General features: G+C 44.6%; 1 protein-coding gene across 1 annotated transcript in view; it reads left to right on the top strand.

Moving 5' to 3' along the window:
- LOC146209746 (DCC-interacting protein 13-alpha-like) overlaps positions 1-23,914 on the top strand; it is an 87,332-nt gene that overhangs the window by 36,501 nt on the left and 26,917 nt on the right. The window contains exons 8-16 of the mRNA XM_084603416.1: positions 1,550-1,728; positions 4,589-4,747; positions 5,487-5,571; positions 6,955-7,052; positions 11,108-11,237; positions 19,880-19,962; positions 20,779-20,916; positions 22,350-22,586; positions 22,678-22,764. Of these exons, the coding sequence (XP_084459542.1) occupies positions 1,550-1,728; positions 4,589-4,747; positions 5,487-5,571; positions 6,955-7,052; positions 11,108-11,237; positions 19,880-19,962; positions 20,779-20,916; positions 22,350-22,586; positions 22,678-22,764 (1,196 nt within the window). The remainder of the gene's footprint in view (positions 1-1,549; positions 1,729-4,588; positions 4,748-5,486; positions 5,572-6,954; positions 7,053-11,107; positions 11,238-19,879; positions 19,963-20,778; positions 20,917-22,349; positions 22,587-22,677; positions 22,765-23,914) is intronic.

Below are 23,914 nucleotides of genomic sequence, written 5' to 3'. Positions count from 1 at the left end.
GCTGCTTGCTGAGGCTATGTTTGCATACATCGATGATGACCTAATCACCATTCCTGCACCTTTTTATCACGAGCACTATCTACATGACCTCCTCCAACACCTACAGCAGTATGGCCCAGTCATGAATGCCACCAAGTGTGTTTTTGCGCATAGCTATAGTTTATGGGCCATCACATCTCATCGCATGGTATCTGCCTCCTCCTATCTCAGGTCAAGGCCATCCACGATTATCCCCAGCCTACAACTCTGCGCCAGTTATGCCGCTTCCTGGAGCTGGTGATTCTTTCCCGCCGCTTTGTACTACACTGCACAGAGCTGCTCCGCCCACTCACAAACCATCTTTGGTCAACCGCTGGCTCATCCTTTGCCATTTCTTGGTGATCACAAGCCCAGGCCGCCTTTGCTGCTACCAAGCTAGCTGTTGCCATCGCCGTGCGCCTGATCCATTCGCACAGCACCGCCCCTACTAGGTTGATGGTGGATACCTCCAGCGTGGCTGTCAAAACTGATAGCAGTGCATCAACTCCGAGCGGCAGCCGTTGTCCTTTTACTCATGCAAGCTACTTCCTGCCGAGATTCACTACAATGTCTTCGGCTGCCAGCTGCTTGCCATATACACTGCAATACAGCACTTCTGACATTTTCTGGAAGCATGAAAATTCCACGTGCTGACTGACCACAAGCCACTGGCATGTGTTCTTAGACCAACCCATTGAAGCATGTGTTCCGCGAACTTTGCTATCTCGCATATGCGGAATTCGCTATTGACATCTGCCACCTGAAAAGTGAAAAACTGCGCCACTGACACCCTTTCTTGTATAACTGCAGTTGACCAGTTGACTCCATCTTCAACCATTGATTGGGCCTCATTCTCGTCCATACAGCAGCATGACAACGAGCTCAAGGCTTTACGAGAGATTCCGCAGAATGGCCATCGGTAGATGGTCAGTTTGGACCGTCTTAAGCCATAGTACTCGGAAACCACAGCGAGTGCCTCATAGTGCCACCTGGCATCGGCAGTCCCCCTTCTGCAGTTTCTGACTCCCTTTTGCCCATCCTGCACAGCCGACTTTCTGTTCGGTTTCAGCACTTAGTCTAGGAGGGGGCGCCTTCCTCTGGTAGCTCCAAGAGCATGGAAGGCAAAAAAAAAAAAAATAATAAAAAAAGATGGCAGCTGCTGGTGGCACCTGAAGGCACAGCTGGCTGTTCTGTTCAGGCCTAGATCCATGTCAGCTGTCTTGTCCTTCACTTCTGAGGTCTTTGACTTAAACATTCATTTACTTTTCTGTTAGAGCTCAGTGATGACGAGGGTGTCGATGCCCGCTGTTGAATGTGCTTGAAAACAGTGATTGAAACTGTTCATATGAGAGGGGATATAACATGCGGTATTCTTTGGAGGTTGTTGCTGCACTTTGTGAAAGGGATCAGCTCTACAGTATTAGCACTGGCACATGCGCGCTACTGCAGCCATGCACTCTTGTTGGTGGGAAAAATACAGTATGTTTAGGTTGCGTAAATCGGTATTTCTCATTGTGATGTGTCCATGCAGGTGGCACTGCAGTTCTATGCCCAGCTGAATGCCCTGCAGTACCGGCGCAAGATGGCGCTCATTGAGCCTCTGCTGGGCTACGTGCACTCCATGAAGTCCTTGTTTGGCATCGCCCACGAGACAATGCACACGGCCGAGCAGGACGAGTTCCTCGCCAACATTGCCACCAGCCTGGGAGAGTGAGTGCAATCACTTTCCTTGGCCACGTTCACAGGTGGTGTTAGATTTCATGACCTCTGGCTGACTGCAAATTCTTGATGAGGCATTGGCATGCAGCTGGAACCTCTCATGGCGGGCACTAGTTAAACTATTCAACCAGCCAATTGCTGCAGTCTCAGCTGAATCGTTTGTCTGTTCTTTCTGGGTGGTTGGTGCTGCTGTTTGCGAAAATTTGATGCGCCATCTCAATTTCATTTTTGATATTGTGGAACTTTTGTTGTCATTTTACAGCTGGGCTCATTAACAGATTGTGTACTTTTTATTTATTTTTTTTTCACTGTCAGATGGATTGTAAAGTTCCGTGTAGCCAGACAAAGTATCTTTATTAACATTTTTCATGGTTATGTCTCATGTCAGTCGCAATAACCGAGTTATTGAAATGCGATCCTGATCAGCCCATTCCAAAATAAATGGCGTCATGCCATGTCACCAATTTTTGAATTGAAGAGAATTTTGTAGAACTGCACAAATAGCAAAATTTTGGGCGCAAAGGAAATTTAAATAATAAAAACTTAGTTCGAATTTGATCGAAAGGTTTTTTTCTGATACTCCCAAGTTAACTTACAAATTAGATGTCCTGCAAACTATGGCTGGGAAGCAAATTTTGTATAGATATACAAATATAGTATGAATTTTTGGGTGCAAAGCAAACATTAATGATAAAAAATATTGCAAAAGAATCTTGGCTTCATTCATCGTCATCATAGTTCACCTGCAACACCTGCAAGGAATATAGAATACAAATGTGTGAACATAGTAAACAAAACACTAGTATCATCCGGTTGATGCCAAGTTTAAGGTCGGACATTTAGGGGAATCCCCCCAAGGTGGAGTAGATTTGTAATAAGGGGCTAGTTACTCATTGACATCTACCCAAGCGTAGCCGTACGGCTACAGAGGAAAGCTATACATCTTTCTCAGAAACCTCGTAGTTAAAGAAAAATTCGTCCCCAGATCAGAATGAATTTTTACTTGTACAGCTTTCCTTTGTAGCCATATGGCTGCGCTTGGGTTGATGTCAATGAGTAATTACTCCCTTATTGCCAAGTTTAAGGAGTAATAGCTCTAAGCCTTATTTTGTAGACCAGTACCCTATTTCTAGTCAATAGAAATAACAGTTCATATCAGTTAAAAGGTCTAATATCATTGTTTGACTACTTTGGAAGAAGGGAGCTTACTGAGTGCTGCCATGCGGCATTGCAAATTGCATGCTTTACTGGAGGATTGACTTCAGCGGTCGATTTATGGCTTGGCAAGGCATCTCCGGCAGAACGCAACAAGATTGCTCATGACACAGACATACGAGTGGCCACCTGAAGCTACAGTGCAACGGATACGTTGCTTCCACACTCCTTTGCAACGTTTGAAGACAAAGAGTTACCTGTGGAATGCCAACTGAATCTTCACACCCATGACAATGTGTAGCCCACTTAGCCTTGCATATTGGCTTTGCCAGGTTGTAGCATGGGTGACCGGCCTCAGCCATTCTAATGCTGTCGGGAACCGTGAAGGCATAAAAATGAAGTCATGCGGTTAGGTTCACCCAAGCACAGAGTTGCACTTGCTTGCTTTGAGTGCCAGTGTTCTGTCGTAAGTTATTTTCTTACCAAGTTATTTATTATTAGTTAGTTAATATTGGTTAGTTATGACTTTCTGCTGCCTAGGATGCATAGTTTGTATGTTCTAACTGGCGAAAATTGAGAATGAGCAGTGTACGCAGTGCCTTTTCCACTTCACAACCTTCCCCACTAATGCCACTTTCGTGCACATGCATTTGGTGATCGGAAATGGGAGGATCGGTGCGAGTCAGTCTTGCTGCCAGTTGTTGGCTGCATTGTGGCTAGACGCATTGACAAGCTGCTTGGTGGTGCTTTACTTCATTTTCCTACCCGCGAGCACGCGGCATCCACGTGGCAGTGGCCCTCGATAGTCGTTATCATGTTTGGGTTTTGCTGCATGCTGGCAGAAAAAATTAAAAAATAACAACTCTGAGGTACTGCCATTTGGAAATATTGTAATGTTAGGCTCCAGTTTAGGTGAACTAGAAATACGTAATAGAGTCAAACGATGAGCTAGTTGGTCACACATCTCTTGGAAGAAGGCAGCAGAGCAGGTAACACCAACACAAAGCACAAGAGGCACACACACGCACACAAGGACAACGCTGCACTGACAACTATATTAACTGGAAACTGCACATCTTCTTCCTTGACTTTACCTCTGCAGCCAACTTCTTTCTTGTCGTTAACATCCTGCCGGTTTGTGCAAAAATTCTACTTCCTTCTTCAACAAAACCACCGATGGCATGCTGACACATTGGTCTCCCAAGTCACAGATTGCATATGCTTCATAAATCTCTCTGGCTAACTTGTCCTTCATCCTTTTCATAACCTTAACATTGTGAAGGTCAGGCGGACATTTTTGGTCTCTACAATCAACGCACCCTTTGCAGTGCGGCAGCCAGATTTGTGCCAGACTTGTCCGATATTGCCTTAGCATGCTCTCTAATCCTTTCATTGACAAACAATCAGAGATGAAATCAGGTTTTTGCGATTATGTTTTGTTAGTAGACTGCCGTGTATGAAGCTGCTCTTGCTTAAGTCTAGCAATTTTTGTTATTTTCTTAAATTTAGGAAGTAGCCATCTTTAAAGTAAAGCTCCTCCATGCAATCTCAGCTCAAACGCATTGCCTGCCCAAACAGGCCCAAATGTTCAGTGAGCTTTGTCTTTTTTACTGGCTGCTGAGTGCAAAATTTACAGCATTGTGTGGACTATGTAATCTTTTATGGATCTGCAGACTGACCATCGTTGGCCTTGCAGGGTGCAGAGGGAGCTTCAGCTGCAGACGGAGCGGGCTTCGCTGCAGGCTGGGGCGTTGGCACGGCAAGGGGAGGAGAGCGCTGCCTACCTCGCCGAGGGTGCCTCCCCTCCTGCCCAGACAGGCCTCTCACACAAGTCGGGATACCTCTTTCAGCGCACGTGAGTAGCCAGCAACATGGGAAAAGGGGCTCGCTATTTCCAGCCACTGCCACTTTGCATTTGGGATTGCTGTCTCGAATTTTATTGTTTCTGTTCCAAAGTTTTGCTTGTTGCAGGTCATTTACATGGCTCAGTACATTGTTGGTTGTGAGTTGTAGCAAAGGCTATTTCAAGATCTTGAAGTGTGCGAGAGAAAGACGTTTGTCATAGCAAATCAGAATAGCCAAAAGCTGCCTTGTATCAGTGGCTATGGGATGCACGTGCAGAGTCAGAGCGACCGGAAGAGCCATCGCAGGCACTCATACGCACATGTTGGCACATTCATTCCCATTCCACAATTAATACCATCAGCTTCACCGCAAGTACAAACAACTTGGGAGCTGTTTATTGGTGCAACTAAATTAAATTCTGTAATGTTTTGCACACATTAGTTAGGATGTCTAAAAAAAAAAAAAAAGAAGACTGACAACTTACTCGCAAAAACATTATTGAAGCATAACCTCATTTTCCAGATTGCTCATTTCGGGGAGAATAAATTGCATTGGCATGTATAGTTTGTCAACAGGGAAATGGAATTCTTCTTCACCGTGGAAATTTTGTATGGCAGTGGTGGACTGCGATGTTCCTTGATGTTTTGGGAAGTGTTTGCATTGTTGCTTAGACCTGTGCACAGGTTGCATTTTGTAGTTTCGGAAATGTGGGGCTGCAAGCTCAATGAGCACTTTCCCTTGCCATGCAGGAAAATAGCCGGTATGGTGAGCCGCTGGGACCGGGCGTACTTCTACACTCTTGGCTGCCACCTCATGCACATCCCAAGGGGCGAGGTGAATCTCCCCTTTTCTGTACTGCCTGTCAACACGTGGAATATGCGAAATTCATAGGGTGAATCATGTTTCACTGGTGAACTAATTTGTGATAGCTGACTTTTAAACTCTTCCTGCAAGATGCTTGGTTGCAGTCGGAGGTTTGTAACTAATCTTCTGCGACAGTCGCATCCCCTTTTTAGTATTGGTGTGTGAATGTTCAAAACATTGAATAGTTTGTTAATAGCATTTGCTATTTTGTTTGCACCACACTTTCACTATTCGGCTTAACATTCAGAGGTTAATAACTCATGCTTTTGCAGAATTGGTGACGAAACATCGCCATACTTCCAAATGGCAGTATCCTACACTTGCCATGGGGTTTCACATGCTCCTTCAGAGTTGACAACCAGCACATAGCTAAAGTCTCTGTGCGGTAATGCAGCAACGACTGTCAAAAGTTGCCACGGTGTTGCCGCTGCATGCTCATGGGCCAGAAAACAAAGTGCAGCAACATGTGGCTCGCCAATTCATTATTCACAAGGAAGCTGACAGTTGGCTACAAGCCAAACAATTCTCTCATTCTAGATCGCTGGAATAAGAGGCCAAATGCATGCAGAGGCAGCCTGGCTTGGGCAGGAAGGGATCATACATGCACTGTTTTGGAAGCAGTTGCTCTCAATTTGTGCCATTTAGAAACTAGGAACTGCATACCTTTAGATGGGGAAGCAAATGCATGCAACAGAACGTAGGCTGAAATGGAAGCCTGCACAGCCGCGACACATTCGGTGTGATATGCATGCTGCAGGCATCTACTGGCACAGCTTTCACACCATCAGGCCAGTTTGCAACAGTGTTCGGATGCATTGCAGGGCTTGTGCCACATGACTTTCCTTTGCTCTCTGTACTCACTATTGCTCACCACTGCTTTTACTGCTTCGCAGCATGGGATGGAAAATCATAAAAGTGCTGAATGTAAACTGTGATATTCCTAGCACTGCTTCTTCTCCTGCGGCACGCATGTGCTGGTAAGCCATCAGCACGTTGGGTACCATGGAGATTCCACAATACATTCTTGAACCTAATGGCGCATTCACGATTGTTCTAGGAATTGATTCATTCTAGTGGGCACAGCTGTTCGCACAGCATGATCTCTGTATTGATAATTGGTAGGTATCTCTTGTTGAGTACAATCTTAAGAGACTTCTAAGTATACCAAAAGGGGGAAATTAATGGGTCAGGAATTTTCTTGTTTCTGCCTTGTGTTCTGTGCTGTGATGCTTGTATTGCAAGCCTCTCTTAATGTGAAGCCATTCAAGTAGTGTTCTGTGCATATAACGTTTTGAACTGTGGTCATCAGAAAGAGTTCATTTCTTGATTCCTGTTGTTCCATCTCTCTATCAGAGTGTTGGCAGTGCTGTGATGGAAATTGACCGGGGCACAGTGGCACACGCGCTGGACGAGGATCGGCGCAATGTCTTCCAGATCAACAATGGCAAGAGGTGAGCCTCATCGTTCTATATTTCTCTAAAGGATGAGTTGTGTCACATGTAGGGGAAAACATTGTGCTTTATGTGAGCACGTCGACAGTGCCTTCATCCTGCAATGTGCCAATGAAGCGAGTTCCGAATTGCTGTGTTGCTGTATTGAAAGGAGGACGGGAAAAACGTTGACATGATGAAATTAATAAAAACTATGACATTTATTAGCACGCTCCAGGCAAACATAGGACATCATCGTACTGGAAGGTTCTCTGAATCTTTCTGCTTAGCTTTACGTTGCATGTAGCAATGTCAGTTTGTGCTAGGTCCCATATTCTGTAATTACCTACTCATTACGAGTACCTTTTTCTGAGTACATTGTGATTAAGTTCTGCGCATCTGTTGCTTGAGGAACAGCCCACTCTTGTTGTAATGCCTCACTTTTGAGGCACTTGAGGTGTATCTTACGTAAAATAAAATAGATCTGTGCCAACTCTGAAGTAAACAATGGAAGCATTGTGCTAAGAATGCTTGCATGAGCGTTTTCACTGTCACTTGGCTGCCCATATGAAAGACTTGTGTAATGTAAGATTGGCACTGGGACTTTTTCTTGGAGGAAGGTGATTTTGTTGAGTGGCGAAATTATTAGAGGATTAGAATGGGCTCCGGATTTTGGAATTTTAATCCTAACGTGGCATGGATGGTAATTTAAAGGGTGAACAGTGCGTTTAATTCAAGGGTGCTTAATTAATTTATTAATTGCATGAATTAGTGGTGACCTATTCAAGAAATCCTTTAGGAGTACCGTAGGCATTTGTTAATGCCTACGGTAATGCGTTTGCGTTTTGGTATCAGCCACTCTTAATTGGCAGGATGGCTCTTTTAATTCATTTTCTTTTCAATGTGGCACAGAGGGGGAGCAACACAAAAGTGACAAGTCCTGGGTAGTGCATGACATACCGTAAAACCGGACTATAGGTCAGACCGGAATATAGGTCGACCCCCTAACTGACCAATTCTAAAAATGAAAAAAAATCTTTTTAAGTGGCAAAAGTATCGAAAGACACCCTTACCTTGAAACAAATGCGACTCAACCGGTTGCACAGTGGTGACAGTATTTATTTTCACTTAAATGCTGCTCGTATCACCCGGCCAATTTTTCAACAATATTGCGCGACCATTGACCCGTGCGTTTGTCTGCACCTTATCATAATGGCATGGAGCTGCGAAAGAAGCGAGAGTAAGCGCAAGTGTATACATACCTCGTTTGTTTCATCACTCAGCACCGTTACTAAGGCGCTGACAAGCACACGGGTCGATGGTCACACAATACTGTTGAAAAATTGGTCAGGTGTACGGTACACAGAAAAGACCTGAAGTGCGCAAGCATTGGTCTACTCAGAGTCATCAGAGTCGTCCAAACTCAAGTCGGATGACGAGCGCTTGTCACTGCCCACGTCCCACAGAGCATCATCCTCTGTGCCATCCAGCGCATTGCTGATGCTGCATTTTCTAAATGCCTTTAGCACCATCTCTTCGGGCACAGATTTCCACGCCGACGACACCCAACTACAGACAGTCGCAAGCGGTGGACGTGGCAGGCGGCCGGTGGGGGTGGTCGGGTTGTCGCCCAGCATCCGTTCATTATAGAGCTCGCACACTTATCTTTAAAAGGCTTGTTTGGCACAACGTCTAGTGGCTGCAGCACAGACGTCAGCCCACCAGGTATGACCACGAGATCAGTCTTGCCATCGCACAGGGCCCGTTTTACGTCAGCTGTAAGGTGGCCTCAAAACGAGTCGAGAACGAGCATGTTCGCTCGCTCAAAGAGAGCACCAGGTCGCCGCTTCCAGACGAGCCGGATCCACTCCAGAATTAACGCTTCGTTCATAAAGCCCTTTTCATTGGCTCGGACGATGACATCGTGTGGGAACTCCTCCTTCGGCAATTTTTTTCTCTTAAAAATGATGAAAGGGGGCAGCTTCTTCCCATCGGCTGTGCACGCGAGCATTACAGTGAATCGCGAGTGCTCGTTTCCCATAGTTAGAAGCTTGATCTGCTTCGCCCCTTTCTCAGAAACAGTTCGGCTTGAGGGCAGATTGAACCACACGGGTGTTTCATCGGCGTTTCCGATCTGTCCCATCACATACTCGCATTGGTGCCGGAACGCAATCACATAGCGCTGAAACTTGACGAGTTTGTGTTCAAACTCTTCGGGCAGTTTCTGGCACACAGAAGTACGGCGCCGTAGTGCAAAGCCCTTCCTATTCATGAAGCGTCGCACCAGGATGGCGAGCCCTTGAACTGCGTCCTTGTGAGCCCCGAGGTACGCGCAATCTCTACTGCTTCCACGCGGATGCAATCGGCAGTCACAGGCAACGACCTTGCACGCAGCTCCCGGACAAAATCCGCAACCTTGGCTTCTAGTTCTGGATACGGTGCAGTTCACCCATGAAATGATGGTTTCTTCTGGTTGCTGCAAGTAGCAATACGCAGATTCTGACTCCGCCAGTACCGTACGCTCTTTTCGGATACTCCAAATTCACGCTGTGCTGCCAGGTTACCGCGAAGCTCCGCGTACTCAATCGCCTTTTTCTTGAAGGCAACGGTGAATTGTCGTCGGCTTCCGCTCATTTTGAAGCAAAAAAGTCAAAAGCTGGCTTTTAGCAGAATAACTCTAGACTATAGTGGCTAGCTCCAGACAACGGAAACGCAAAATGGCAATGCCACGCCGTGCTGCTGCTGATGGCGATGGTGATGGAGATGTGATGGAGGCTGTTGACTTCAGCCGCCGATTGTTGCAAGACCTCCGTAGTTTTTCCGCCAATGACAGGTATATAAGACGAGGGTCGACTTCTCGCCACAATGTTTTGAAAAAAAAATTCAACCTACGGTATATTTTTTTTCTCTGGTGCGCTTCGAAATGTAATGCAGGCAGCGGGCCTCGAGATAGGAACAGTCTTCACAAAGTCAGTGATGTTCAACCATGCCAGTGTAGATTGGTGGTCACATGTGGGGCTCTAAAAATACTATCAACAAGAGTTATGATGGTAAAGAGATTCATCAATTTGTTTGAAATACATTTTCGGGGTAAAATAACTGACTCCAATTTGTTGTGTGAGGTGATTGAATAGATAAGCCATCTGTGCTTTCTATTGACCTTCCTTCTTTTTTTTCTGATATGGATCTGTTAATTAAATCCTTTTATCCAAATTATCTTTTTGTCAGTTACAGTTATTTAACCTGCTGTGCCATAGGTTGTTTTGCAAACCATGATAAATCTGTCAACAGTGCATGCAATTGCACATCTGGGAAATGCTTCATGCCGCAAGTGGTTGTTGCTTTCACTATGCACTTCTGCAGATAGTGATGTTGTAACTGGCAGTCGTGAGCAGAATGTGAAACTCTCCTGTAGCATCAATAAAGTTTTGCAATGATTAATCATTAAAAGGCCCTGATAAAAGGGAGGCTGTATTTATAATACTAGTGCATCTGCATTCACAGAGGTAAATGATGTAGCCTCTCTTATTCTGGCTTTAGAGAGCAAGTTTCATTAGCCATTGATAATTGGAATGAATGAAGTTTTAGTGTTTGTGCACTTTGGATTGGCGTGCAAGTGACGTGAGTACAGGAAACGAGCGCAACATATTTAGCAAAGCTTCAGCAGGTCTCTGGCCCAGTATCTAAACCCTAATTCTTGTTTGCTGTGCCGCTGGCCCTCATATAGTATCAACAAGCTTAGGGGTAAGTTCCTAGGAGAATGGACTTGTGCTGTGGATACACTCAAAGGGAACTTGCCGACTTTGAACGTCTGAGTTCTTCTCTCCGTTTTCCCCTCTGCTTTTCTTTTCCTTTTTTTTTTCTTTTGCCTTCTAGCCTCAGCGTGCACACTTCATTGTGCTAGTACCAATTTACCTGTGCTCATGAGGTTTTGGTCACTTGCAAATAAAAGGCAGTGCATGAAGGAAATTTTTGCTCAAAGGCATTCAGGATGAAATGAATCAAGTGTTGAATGGCTGGTACCAACTTTTGCACATGCTTCACTTCTGATCACTGTCGCCATGTTGGCTTTGCAGGTCAGTAATTCTTCAAGCTCTGAGCGAGCCGGAGAGGGACGAATGGATCACCACAGCGATGAACATTGCTGCCGAGTGTCATCCAGGTGGCCGGTCGCACTCCGTGCCCAAGGAGGCACCTGCAGCCAAGGTGGGCAGCTTCAAGAAAGATTTAGAATGCTATGTGGCACTCCTGAGCTATAGCTGCCATCTTTAAAGACTTAGATGGCATATTTTTTTTCGGCAAAAAGTTATCGTGACTCTGCTATGATGCTTAGTGCGTGAGGGCGCATAGAGTGCTTGTGAAGGGACCCTGGGTTAGTCATCAGAGAAATGTATAAAATCTAAAATGCACTAATTATCAATCAATCAATCAATCAATCAATTTTTATATTCACTGAAACAAAAAACACATGGCGAAAAAAGGAGGTGGGAGAAAAAGCTGCACAATAGCAGCTTGACAAAGCTCCAACCACCCTGACAACAATGACAGCACTGTAACATTTCAGATTTTTGTTCAGTGTACTAGGAACTGTACAAAACGAAAGTAAAAAGAAATCTAGTTACACTAATGCTAGTTTATAAATAACTGCTCTATGTCCCTTTTGTTAAGTTTCGTAGTGAATGTGTCTTGCTTCGCAAAGCCATTGAGTGTGTGGGGGAGTATGTATTCAACGCGTTGGCGGCCATAACCTGTGTTATCTTCTGCTAACAAAAAGTGGCTGACAGAAGCAGCATTACATTTTAGAAAGATGCTGCTGTCCAAGTAGTCAAAATGTTTAATATGGATTGGAGCTGTTTGTTATTTGGTTCGTATTCAGTTTGAAAAATGGATGTTTGATTATTAGCAATCACATATTTGGCAGTGATAGAATGCAGCCTAATTTTGTAAATCTGGATGCTATGGCAAAACTATGATAGCATCCGAATTGTCGAAAGATGCCTTTTTACATGTCGGGAAAATGTGCGTCCTGTGTCTTCACTAATACATGAAAATGTGCGTCCTGTGTCTTCACTAATACATGGGCTGGTGAGATTGGGCTCTACTGCACTCGTTGGCAACTTATTTTGGCAACAGAGAGTGATCTATATGCAGAGGGCATCTTTAATGGGCCACTCCATGAAATGTTTGTTCGCACGGCAGTTGCCCAGCACTTTCCTCGCTGACTGGTTGAGGCACTTCACTGTTGGTGCAGCTGCTTCCATGTGCGGAAGCTTCTCTTAACTGAGCAAGCTAAATGATGCTTTATAATCTGAGCAGCTCTTTTTTGGCTTGACTCGATGACAGTTGCACCCATGTTAGAAGTATATACCCTAAAAAGGATTTCCAATCTGCTCTTCTATAACAAGAAAATGTTAGCTGTAACTCTGAAGCCTGTTCTGCAGCATAGAAGGACGAGGCATGTTTTGGCTCTTTAGCATCGCGAGCGTTGCCATGAAAAGTTGTTGCACAGTGTAAGCTTGGACCATTTGCGGAATTCTGTGAGTGGGCTTTTCTACACACAAAAACAAGGTGGCCGACCTCGCGATTCAACCAGTCACACCACAAAAGCATGCTCCTTTCGTGACGATTTTTATAATGCCCACATCTGCGACTTATCCTGTTGCCATCACAGATCTGCCAAGAGCTGCAGATTATCACACGGAATTTCTGAAGTTGGGAAAAGTCAACTTGTCACTGCCAGGCCAAGCAACTGTGTAGAACTCCCACCTCCTCAGAAGGCTTCTGCATTTTTGCCGTATATTTCTTCAAGAATGGGGAATTTCATAACTCAGTGACAACTCGGCTTTCGGATAAATCTTGCACATCTTTCGGTGCCTTGAAGTCCGAATTAGTAAGCTTTTATTAACCATCAGGTTATCTTTAGTTTGCAGTCATGAGTCATGAATTTCATATTTTGTTTTCGGTGCTCTCTCTTGACGTACTACAAGAAAACACTCCATTTAGGGAACAGAAGATTCGTTGCAATAGCCCCTTAAACTCCTGTACTATCATACCATGCTGTACTGTTCATTACCCTACCATGTGGCGCATGGGTGCAAGAGTTATTGGTGTCGCGCATTCTTTCTACAGTGAAATCTTGATATAACGAACCCCGATGGGGTAATGCTAGCTGTTTGCAGAGGCCGGTTTGGTTTTTCTCTACATCGATTTCTTGTAGTGAAAGCTGCATTCCTATCTTCTTGGCACTTCGCTGGCTGCGATCATGCACAAAGTTCGCAATAAGGTAACCCGCGACAAAAAAGAATACTGTCCTGCACGTGCGAATAGCACGAACAACTGATCTGCGAACGATACACAGCACTAGAAGAAAAAAAGGCAGGCTGCTAGGCGTGCTGGCTACTGAGAAATAAACGACATCTTTGTGGTGGCACTAGGAGCTAGCACTAGATATGCGGATGATAGCTACAGCCCACGGACCATACACACAGAAACGGCGGTTTGTTTCATGCGAGTTGCGAGCTGTGGCGCTGTTAATTTTAGCCGAATTCGTAATACAGTCAAACCCGGATATATCAAACTCGAAGGGGATCGCGAAATAGTTCGATATATCGATAATTCGACATACAGAAATCGGCTTATGACGGCACTTACGATGCGAAAAATCGATACCGTATTTGTCGCGTAATCAACCCACTTGCATAATGAACCCGCCCTCCACTTTTGCACCCGAGAATTAAAAAAAAAAAAGCGTTAACCAGCTCGCTTACATGCAAGCGATTGAGTGATCTCAGCGGCGAGCGGCAGCGACAGAGTAAAAGATTTAATACTTGTTGGAACTGCGTCCCTCTCGCCACTCAAGGCACCGCGGCAGCTCAAAACAAGGTTTCTGCGTCGTCGCGCGATGGCAGAAATCGCGCCGCAGGAATCGCGACCGTTTTCGCTTGCATGCCAATGGCGCACGTCACTCCGTTTCGGTCGTCTCATCCACCGCTCATTTCTTGGCAGCGTGCCAAGGTGCTGTGCAGGGATAACGTCGCGCCGTGTTTATCTTTTGATAGCTCCTGCTGGGGGGGGGGGTGGCAGGGAGCGAACTTGGCAGAGTGCCCGCGATGGCTTGATTGCACATGCCTGGTTCGATTTATCGCGGCGCGCTTGGGGCGGGTGTCATGATCGCAGCAGCTGACCGCGTGCTTTTGTTGATTCATACATGCAAGCATAAACGACTCCCGGCAAAAAAAAAAAAAATTGTTGCTTCTTAACCTCCGCAGCCGCCATATCTTACGCTACGCCGCGCATACAGCGCAATAATAAAAATGAAGGACTCTCGCAAAAAAAGAAAAAAAGAGAGAGAGATCTGCCGCTTCTTGATGCCTGCAGGCGCCATAGCCACGTCAGCCGCCGCGTGCAGAGGGTTCGCAATACACGCTGGAGAAAGTGTCCGACGTCTGTCTGAAAACGGGCTGAGCTGGCTTGGCGCATGCGTAGCGCGTGCTGAAGGAGAGAGCTCGGCAAAAGAATGGGCACACCCACGCAAAACGTCATGTGCTGGCGCGCGGGAAACGATACAGTAAAACCTCGATAATTCGAACTCGGTTAATTCGAAATCTTGGATAATTCGATGGTTTTCTGCGGTCCCGTATTTTCCAATGTAAGTTTGGCCGGATAATTCGAACAGGCGGCCTGCGCCAGCCCGGTTAATTCGAAAATTTGGACTGCTATGCGGCAATGCCTGATCCATGTTTCGCCGCAAACCCGGCGAAACGACGGCCCTACGGAGCCGCGAGGTAAAGCCACATAGTAATGGTGATGATTTATAGGCGAAGCGCCCCAGCCGGAGCACTCTGTGCACAAAAATCGGTCACCGCCGAAACATGCGCCTGCAGAGGAGAAGACGTGCTTCACTGCAACACGGCGGGCATACTGGTTTTTATCACGCGACCTCGCCCCCACTCCATCCCTTGGTGTGCTTCGCCCACTCTTCCCCCGTGCCTCCGACGCTGCAAGTACGCCACCACCACCGCCACGCCGGTCTCACCTGCGCCATTTCTTTGTGTTGTGCGCTGTGGTTAGGGGTCGGCTACTGTGCCGTTTTTTTGGGCGGGACTGTGCAGAAGTGCTGCTTTGTGACCGTAGCAGTGCAGAAATGCCAAAGAACAAGACTTTAACGCTGCAGCAGAAGTTCTGCTTGATCCAGGAAGCAGGCAAGAGCGCTTGTTCGAAGACCGAGTTGACCGCTTGTTCGAAGACCGAGGATGAGTCCAACGCAGTCGGCTTCGCCGAGTATATCAACATTGAGAGCGAAGAGCAGACTGGCTACTCTGACTTGGAGAGTGAGATCACTGCTGGTACGAAAATGCGCGATGACAGCGACGATAGCGACGACGACACCGACGAGCCTCCCCGAGCACCTGCTCTTGGTGAAGTTATCGGATCGCTGAACGTTATCCGCAGTTTTGTTGAGTGCCGCGGTGGAAGTTCAGAGATGTTTCGTCTATTTGACCAACTCGAGAGCATGACCTTAGGAGCCGCAAACTACCGGACGCGGCAAACCAGCATCTCTTATTACTTTCAGTAGTAATTCAAAATATGCTGAATAAAGGTAACACGTTCCTGCAACGAATTTTTTTGCCTAAGTCTTATTTCTTGGTGTGTTCGGTTAATTCGAAAACCCGCTTAATTCGAAGATTTCTCGCGGTCCCGATGACTTCGAATTAACGAGGTTGTACTGTAACTGCAAATGCGCGCGCCTTTAGGGAATGGGCACGGCGCTGCCCAGACCAGCCATTGCCGAACTGTCCCCTCTCCTTCCTTCCGCGCATGACTTGAAAACGTCACGCGGCAAACGGCCAAGGGGGATGCAATCGTTTTTGGGGAAGGCACACTTTCCAGTGCGCAATGCGGAGTTCGATATATCGAACGACCGGCGAAATTGAGTTCGATATATGACGCGTCTTTCCTATACTTTTACATGGGATTTTCAAGGGGATATTCCGTGAGTTCGATATAACCAAAATTCGATATATCCGGGTTCGATATAACCGGATTCGACTGTTCTGATGTTCCTTTATTATATAAGAAAAATAAAATATCTACATTATTTCGAAATTCGTAATTCTAAAATAATTTTACATTGAAACATAAGAAATCTACTGGTGATTCTTAAAAAATTTGTTAATTTGAAAAATTTATTAATGTGGTGTTTGTAGTAATGAGATTTCACTGTATACATATTGGTTATTGAAGTGAGCAGGTCAATCCCAGTGACAAAAAGAAAGCAATGGTAATTGAGCGGAAAGGTGAAGACGTCTGTCTGGCTTTTGTGTCTTCAGGGCCTTGCAATTTAAAATTTAAATACTAGAAGCCTGCTTAATAAATTTACCGACCCTAACGCCTTGATAACTGCTCATTCCCCTCACATTATTGATGTTACTGAAACTTGGTTACATGGTAGCATATACAACTCTGAAGTTGCGTTAAGCAGATTCATGTTGCTGAGAGCTGACAGACCAAATGGTAGAGGTGGTGGTGTCGCCCTCTATATACAGTCACACTTGAAGTTTTCTGTCCTTGAGTCTCCATGTGAAATTGAATTACTTTTGTGTAAATTTATTTGGAAAACACATTCACATTAATTGGAGTACTTTATCGACCTCCTGGCTCTGATGATAATCTATTATTTCTTCTAAGTAAACTTTTGCATGATTTGAATCCAACAAATATAATACTTATGGGAGATTTTAATGTGCCAGGTTTTCACTGGCCTTCTCTTAGCAATACCGGCCATGATGTCTCTTTGTCAAGAAAATTGTTACACCTTTCCTTATCACTTGGCCTCAGACAAATTGTTCATGCGAACAACAGGCAAGCGGCAGTCCTAGATCTAGTTTTTCTCAGCTCTAATCTATTCGGAAATGGTTTTCAGTGCTGTGTTATTGACGGCATATCGGACCATAAGGCTGTATTATTCTCAATCAACTGCACTGTTCCCAGATCTCGGTTCGAGTACAGCAGTTTTCGTGACTTCAGCCACGCCAATGATGTTGGAGTAATTGACGCATTAAGTGAATCCTTCGAAATGGTTGAAGAATTATCTCTGACCAGTGATGTTGATGCTGTTGTGGGGCTTTTTGAACATATTGTTAAAGCATGTATTAATCACTTTGTTGCGCTGAAAACAAAAAAGAAAAATAGAGATTTACCATGGATAACAAGAAACTTACTGCATTTATCGCGTCGTGTTGCAAGATTGCGTAAGTCAAAAAGAAATGGCAATCCTGTCAGAATTGCAGAGTTCGATGATGCCAAGGAGGAACTACGCGTCAGGTTAAAGTCTGCCAAGGATTTTTATTATTCTGTTACATTGCCAAAATTAATGAAAACGAACCCTCACAAATTCTGGAAATCGATACTACCCAGTAACAGTACTTGCAACAGCTTTATAGTTAACGGCGTTCCTGTTTCAGAGTCGCTGACAATTGCTTCTGCATTTAATTCCTATTTTCATTTTGTATTCACACTGAATAACTCTATCGTACCTTCTTTTAGCTGTGACTCTTACCTTCCCATCAAAGATGTCGTCGTCTCTGGTACAGGTGTTCTCAATATTGCCGCGGAACTTTCAAAACTATATTTGTTTTTTTAACAGCCGCCGGCATGCGGCCTTATCACTGTGATTCTGGCACGCGTATCAGTTCTGTATCCCGTGTTTGTTCATGCTCGTTGTCGCGATACGACGCGTTATTATTTTATTTGTCGCGAAAGATGCGCCGAGATCTGTCTCGAAAATTCCATCACTTGTGTATGTTTCCACAATGTTCCAGGGTGTACTAGTAGCAGTTTGCGACGTCATCTAGATTGTTTTGAGCAGCCTTTAAATTGAGCATTGACGAGTGTGACGGGCATTCTTTGTTTGACGATCGACGAGCGTGTTTGTTGCTATCGCCGCCGCCGAGTTGCTTAGTTCTTTTGTGGGCGAAAGTCAGCCCAATAAAGAGTTTCTTTAGTGCAATCATTGACCCTTCATTTGTGTCATCGACCTTGTCACCACCACGTGACAGTATGATCCTCCAATTGGATACTAAAAAGAGCTGTGGTCCAGATGACATACCTAACTCCTTCCTTGTGCGCTACTCACTTTAGACAAGCCGACATCTTACTACAATCTTCCGTAAATCATTATCCACCAGCACTGTTCCCCACTCCTGGAAGCTTGCCAAGGTGATTCCATTGTACAAATCCGGTAGTACTCAACTACTGCAGAACTACAGACCTATCTCCTTAACAGCCCATTCATGCAAGTTACTCGAACATGTTATTTTCAAACATATCATTGAATTCCTTGATACCCACAGCATCCTAAACATTTACCAGAATGGTTTCCATCAAGGCCTGAGCACCACTACCCAACTAATTGAATTTGCGCATGACATTTCTCAGTCATTAGATCTAGGTAGACAGGTCGACAGCATTTTCGTTGATTTGTCCAAAGCTTTCGACACTGTCTCACACCCTAAACTCCTACACAAACTTAACTCTGTTCTAAAAAGCCCTTCCCTGGTTGGTTGGATATTCAGTTTCTTTAATCAGCGTTCGCAGTCTGTACACTTTAATTTATCTATTTCCACTCCTGTTAGTGTTTCATCCAGCATTTCGCAAAGTTTCGTTTTAGGCCCGCTTCTTTTCTTATTATATATCAACGACCTTCCATGTTGTGTATTTGTAAAAATTCGTCTTTACGCTGATGACTGCGTCTTATATCATGACATTAATACACCACTTGACCATTAAATACTTGACTCATTTGCAAATTTTTGTAGATGGTGCAAGGAATAGCAAATGAATATTAATTTCTCTAAAACTGTTTCCATGTCGTTTTCTAGACACCCATCTCCTTCACATTTCACGTACAGTTTTCACGGTCAGAATTTAGAACGAGTCACGGAATATAAATACCTCGGCCTTCATTTCTCTCATGACATGTCATGGTCTAAACATATTGACATCATATGTAACAAAGCTTTTAAACGTCTCGGATACCTCCATCGTACACTGCGTAAAGCCCCAAAGGATACCTAACTGCTCACATATAAAACGCTTATCCGCCCCATTCTTGATTTCGGCTGTATTGTATGGAACCCTTATACGAAATCCGATATCAAAAAATTTGAATCAGTTCAAAAGAAACCAGTACGCTTCATCTTTCACAACTACAGCCGAGATTTTTCTCCTTCTTCCCATTACACAGATTTAGATCTCACAGCCCTATCATCTCGCCGTCAAATAGACTGTTTGAAGTTTTTGCACATACTGGTTCACTCTCAGCACCTTCCATCACTAAATAATTATTTGAACATTAGCAAGCCTTTCATAACTAGAAGTTCACATAGCCTGAATCTCATCCCTTTCTTTTCCCGCACTGGGACGTTCAAACACAGCTTCTTTCCTCTCACCATTGAACTCTGGAATTCGCTGCCTGGAAACGTTCGCTCGCTACCAATTGAATTTTTGACAGCCATTGCTTCCTAGTGCCATTTTTTATTTTTTTTTTATTTTTCTTTGATTTTATATGTTTGTATTTTCTTGATACACGCCATTGCTTCCTAGTGCCATTTTTATTTTATTTTTTCTTTGTTTTATATGTTTGTATTTTCTTGATACACTTTTCTTTGTTTGCGCACTCCTGCCATAGCCTCATTGAGGCTGCAGTATGTACAAATAAATAAATATAATAAGGCAAGCAAAGAGGAGCATTTCCAGTGACCTCAACGGAGAAGAAGAAGTGGTGTTATCAGACAGAAATAATAGTACCAGCTTACACGCGTCCTACTTCTCTCTTCTTTGCTATGCAGACGGAACGCACCCCGTCTCTACCCAACGCGCCACCGCTGGGTGCCACACCAGCTGCAGCTGCCGCGCCTCCGGCCCAAGAACGGTGAGTGTGGGTTCAGCTTGGTTTCGTTGCAGCTGTCCCTTCGCAAAAAGGGCAGGATTTTATATTCTGATCTCCCTTAATGAGAAACACTGGTGCATCAGTATCTTGTGGATACAGTGGATTCATTGCACCACTAAGGGCAGTGAGCGCTGATGAGCGCTGAAGTGAGCACTTTCATCCTGCACCTGTGTCTGTCTTGCGTCTCACCTGCTGGAACTTTAAGCGTGGCTGTTTTTCTATCAGATTCTTTGAAATGCACGAGCACAGATTGCTTGCGCATCCCATCGCATTTCTTGCGCTGCGAGTGGCATCGCCTCTTAATTTGCCATTGCCCAACTTTTTACTGGCCTTGAATGACCCCAAGTTTGTTTTCAACCTTGGGACCCCTCCTTTCCTTGGTGTTTGATGAACCTTGTTCACTTGGTATATCCTGGAGTTTTTAACTGACCTTTTGCACAAGCTGCGTCTATATACCTATTGAATGTACTACTGCTTGCGGAGGTAACTGTGGGCAGGAAGGTGGCTGGATCCAGAGACTGTGTTGTAACATCTCTAAGGTGATGTTAAAGACAGATTTACTGATCTGGTCATTTATTCTTCAAGCTGTAATGAGAGCAAAATTTCTGTACAACAAAGTGATTGCAACAACTTATGAAGATCCGTTAGTTAATGTGTCATGGGGGTATCCCACTGAAGCCAGCTATACACTGGTGAGCCCAGCTACATCTTTATTATCTGAGTATACAATTTAACGAGACCTTTACTGTGTTGGATGTTTTGAAATAGAATCACGAGTGCACATCTCATCTCTTGCAGCGTGGGTGCAGTGCGGCCCAAGCCAGCGACCCAGCAGGATCTGAAGGAACTGGCCAACACCCCGATTCAGTTCGACATGTTTTCCCCCTCCGAGGACAAGACTTCTTCGGGGCAGTCGCCAAAAGATGCGCCGGCTGTGTGTGTACAGCTTCCAATGCGGCTTCCTCTCTTAAGGCGAAATAAGCTCATAGTGCGTTGGAAGAAAGTAACCACCCGACGTGACCGCCGAATATGTCGTCAGGAAATGTCCATCGTATGAAGAAAGATTAAAGAAGGAAAAATGATTGGGGATTAATAGAGGTTGTAATAGAGATTGGTAGTGGTTATCATGACTAAGAATGACTTGTGATGAGCCATATGTCTAATGGCAACTTGTAATGACTATAATTAATTAGAAGTTACTAAAAATGCTCGTAATGAATTTTAATCACAAATATGTCTAACGATGACTTGTAACAACTGCAGTTGATTAGAAATTACTAAATATGCTAAGTGATGAGTAGTAATGACTAAAATGGCTACTAATGACTGCTGCTACTACTACTAGGTGTTTGCCATTCACCTCTTAAGAGACATATTAGGAGATCCAGTAATTGTTTTCTTGAAGGTTTCCACCGTTAACAGGTGTAAAAGAAGTATTTAATAAAATCTCACTATCAAAAAACTTTTTTTATTAGAGCAAAAGTTATGATGGAAGTGCTAGTAAGAAAGTAGTATGCAATGGTGTGGGTAGCATAATGTCGGTGTAACATCTTGCAACCAATATTTTGCTGTTCTTATGAAAAAAATAGTTGTGGTTTAGCACTGGCTAAACCTAATTGAATTGCAAAAGCAACGGCGGAAGCATCTTTTGCCTGCTACATTATTCCCCTATCACGCCCTATCAGTGTAAAATGCTACTTTATTGGGGACACTTAAGCTCATCCTTTAAGGGTATGACGCGAGAGCATAAGCCCACATATAAAGTCACGCTTCAACCAAGCCGTATGGACGTACTTGCGTGTCGTAGGGGTAACAAGAATGCAAACAGTTCTGGTAGGCTGATTCTGATATCACCCTCCCATATGAAAGGAGCAGCCCAAGTTGGCAGCTCTTGCCCATGGCATAGGGGTAACGTGAATTCAAATGTCATGGCAGGCTGATTTTGTTTATGAAGAAACTGTAGCTACGCCTCTTTTACAGCATAGCTACGATCACTCGAGGTCTCGCTTTGGCTATCGAGAGTGTCGCTTTCATAACAAAATGATAGTTTTCAAAGGGGTAGGGCAAGGCATCGATGGTTGACATGATCATAACATCATGAAACATGATCATGACAACAGTGAAACACCATGAGAGGAACGTTGGCGGTACAACGTGATGCGCTCTGGAAATCCGTGGTGTGGTGGTCGCTGACTTGGGTATGTAGAAGAGAGCCCAAGATGATCTGTGCTCTGATGAGGCGACTTCTTGGACCGCAGTGTTTGTTGCTGATTAAAACTGTGCCATCTATTATAACTAGCTGTTCTGAGATTTTTGCTGCAGTGCATCTCCAGCACCTGTTTTTCAGTCGTTTACTTTCTTGATGGCAGGCGCATCAACCCATTTGACCAGTGTGGTTCCTCTATCGCCATGGAGTCGGCCAAGGACGCGTCGTGCTCCTTCTGGGAGGCCTTCACCGTGCGATTCCTCGGCTCCATGCAAGTGCCCTGTGACAGGGGAGACCAGCTGGTCTGCGAGACCATGCGCCTCATCCTGGCGGCCCGCATGGCACACAACGTGTTCAAGATGGCCGAGTCCCACATGGTGGTCAGCCAGAAGGAGCTCAGGTACGGGATTAGTGGATTAGAACACCACTCGGCTCTGGGATGGCAGAGGCAACAGTGTTTTCCCTCATTAGATGTTGTTTTTTCTGTTCAGGATTCTGGACCCTTCCCACCAGGCTGTGCGTGCCTGCTTCCCGTTGGCTGATGTCTCCTTTTGGACTGTGCACAAGGAAAACAACAGGCAAGTCATGCAATTGGCTGTCAAGGGGAGACTCATTTGGGCTTCAGTGTATATGATGTATGCTCTGTTGAGTTCATTTTGTGGTTGGCGGAAAAATGTTTTGACATTCCAATGTATGTTTTTATCAGAGGTATGTGATCCAGCTTCAAGACATCATGGCTGACTGTGTCCAAGTAATGAAGCGTCAGGTTCTACAAGCCAAAGGTGCTATGTGTGGATTAGGTGATCTTTCACTTGGTTTGATTCTGTAATGATGCGATGCAGAGCTGAAGTTCGGCAACTTTATGTAATGGATGTTAAGTCAACCAATTTTGGTTAGGTTGGGAATGAAATTGTAGGAGTGCAGACAGTGTAGGAAGTTTAAGATAAACCTTTTTCTGCCAGTGCTTTTTGACGTTGTGGAATTGTGTTCTTCAACCATGCATAAGTTTAGAGCTGTAAAAGTCATTGAATTACTGCAAAGCACATTTGCAGAACGTTTTACTCCAACACGATTTCTATGAGTGGCAGCATCAGAAGCAATGGACTAATAAATTGCTGTTTTATTCAATACCGCTGAAGCACGTTTTGCATGCAACCCATGCTCAAATGCATGCACATCCTTTCGTGCATATACCAGGAATGTTCAGACGCCATTTGCGAATGGTTTCATGTACAGTTTAGTATATTACAAATCCAAGCCAGTTTAGTTAAGTACTGTAAAACCTCGTTGATGCATTTTTTTCTAATGCGAGGGACAAGAGGGTATCCAAGAAAAAGTATGATCTGAACTGCCCAATTTTAACAATTTAGCTGCTGAATGAGGTGCACAGGCATATAAAAATGAGATCACTGCATAAAAATGTACATTAGCATTTATAGACATCAAGTATGTGCAGCTCCTTTTATAGCTCTCGCAGAATTTAATCCATATTAGCATTATCCTGAGCACGAGATAGGTTTAGCAAGGTAACAAATCTGGTTCGTAGAAAGCAATGATGAGCTGGGGTAGCTTCCTTGGGTGTTTTTGGATGCTTCGCCCGCTTACACCAGTGATATATGGACAAGCCATTGCGTTGGGTTACAGTCGCCGCATTTTTGCTCATGCTGCATCGTTCCCTTGACCCAGTTCACTCGAATACCAGTGAACAGTTGCAGTTATCAAAAAGTT

The sequence above is a fragment of the Amblyomma maculatum genome, chromosome 1 (assembly GCF_055883805.1).
Source record: "Amblyomma maculatum isolate TAMU_Amacu chromosome 1, ASM5588380v1, whole genome shotgun sequence".
Classification (NCBI taxonomy): domain Eukaryota; kingdom Metazoa; phylum Arthropoda; class Arachnida; order Ixodida; family Ixodidae; genus Amblyomma; species Amblyomma maculatum.
This window is presented reverse-complemented; position numbering and strand designations above follow the sequence as displayed.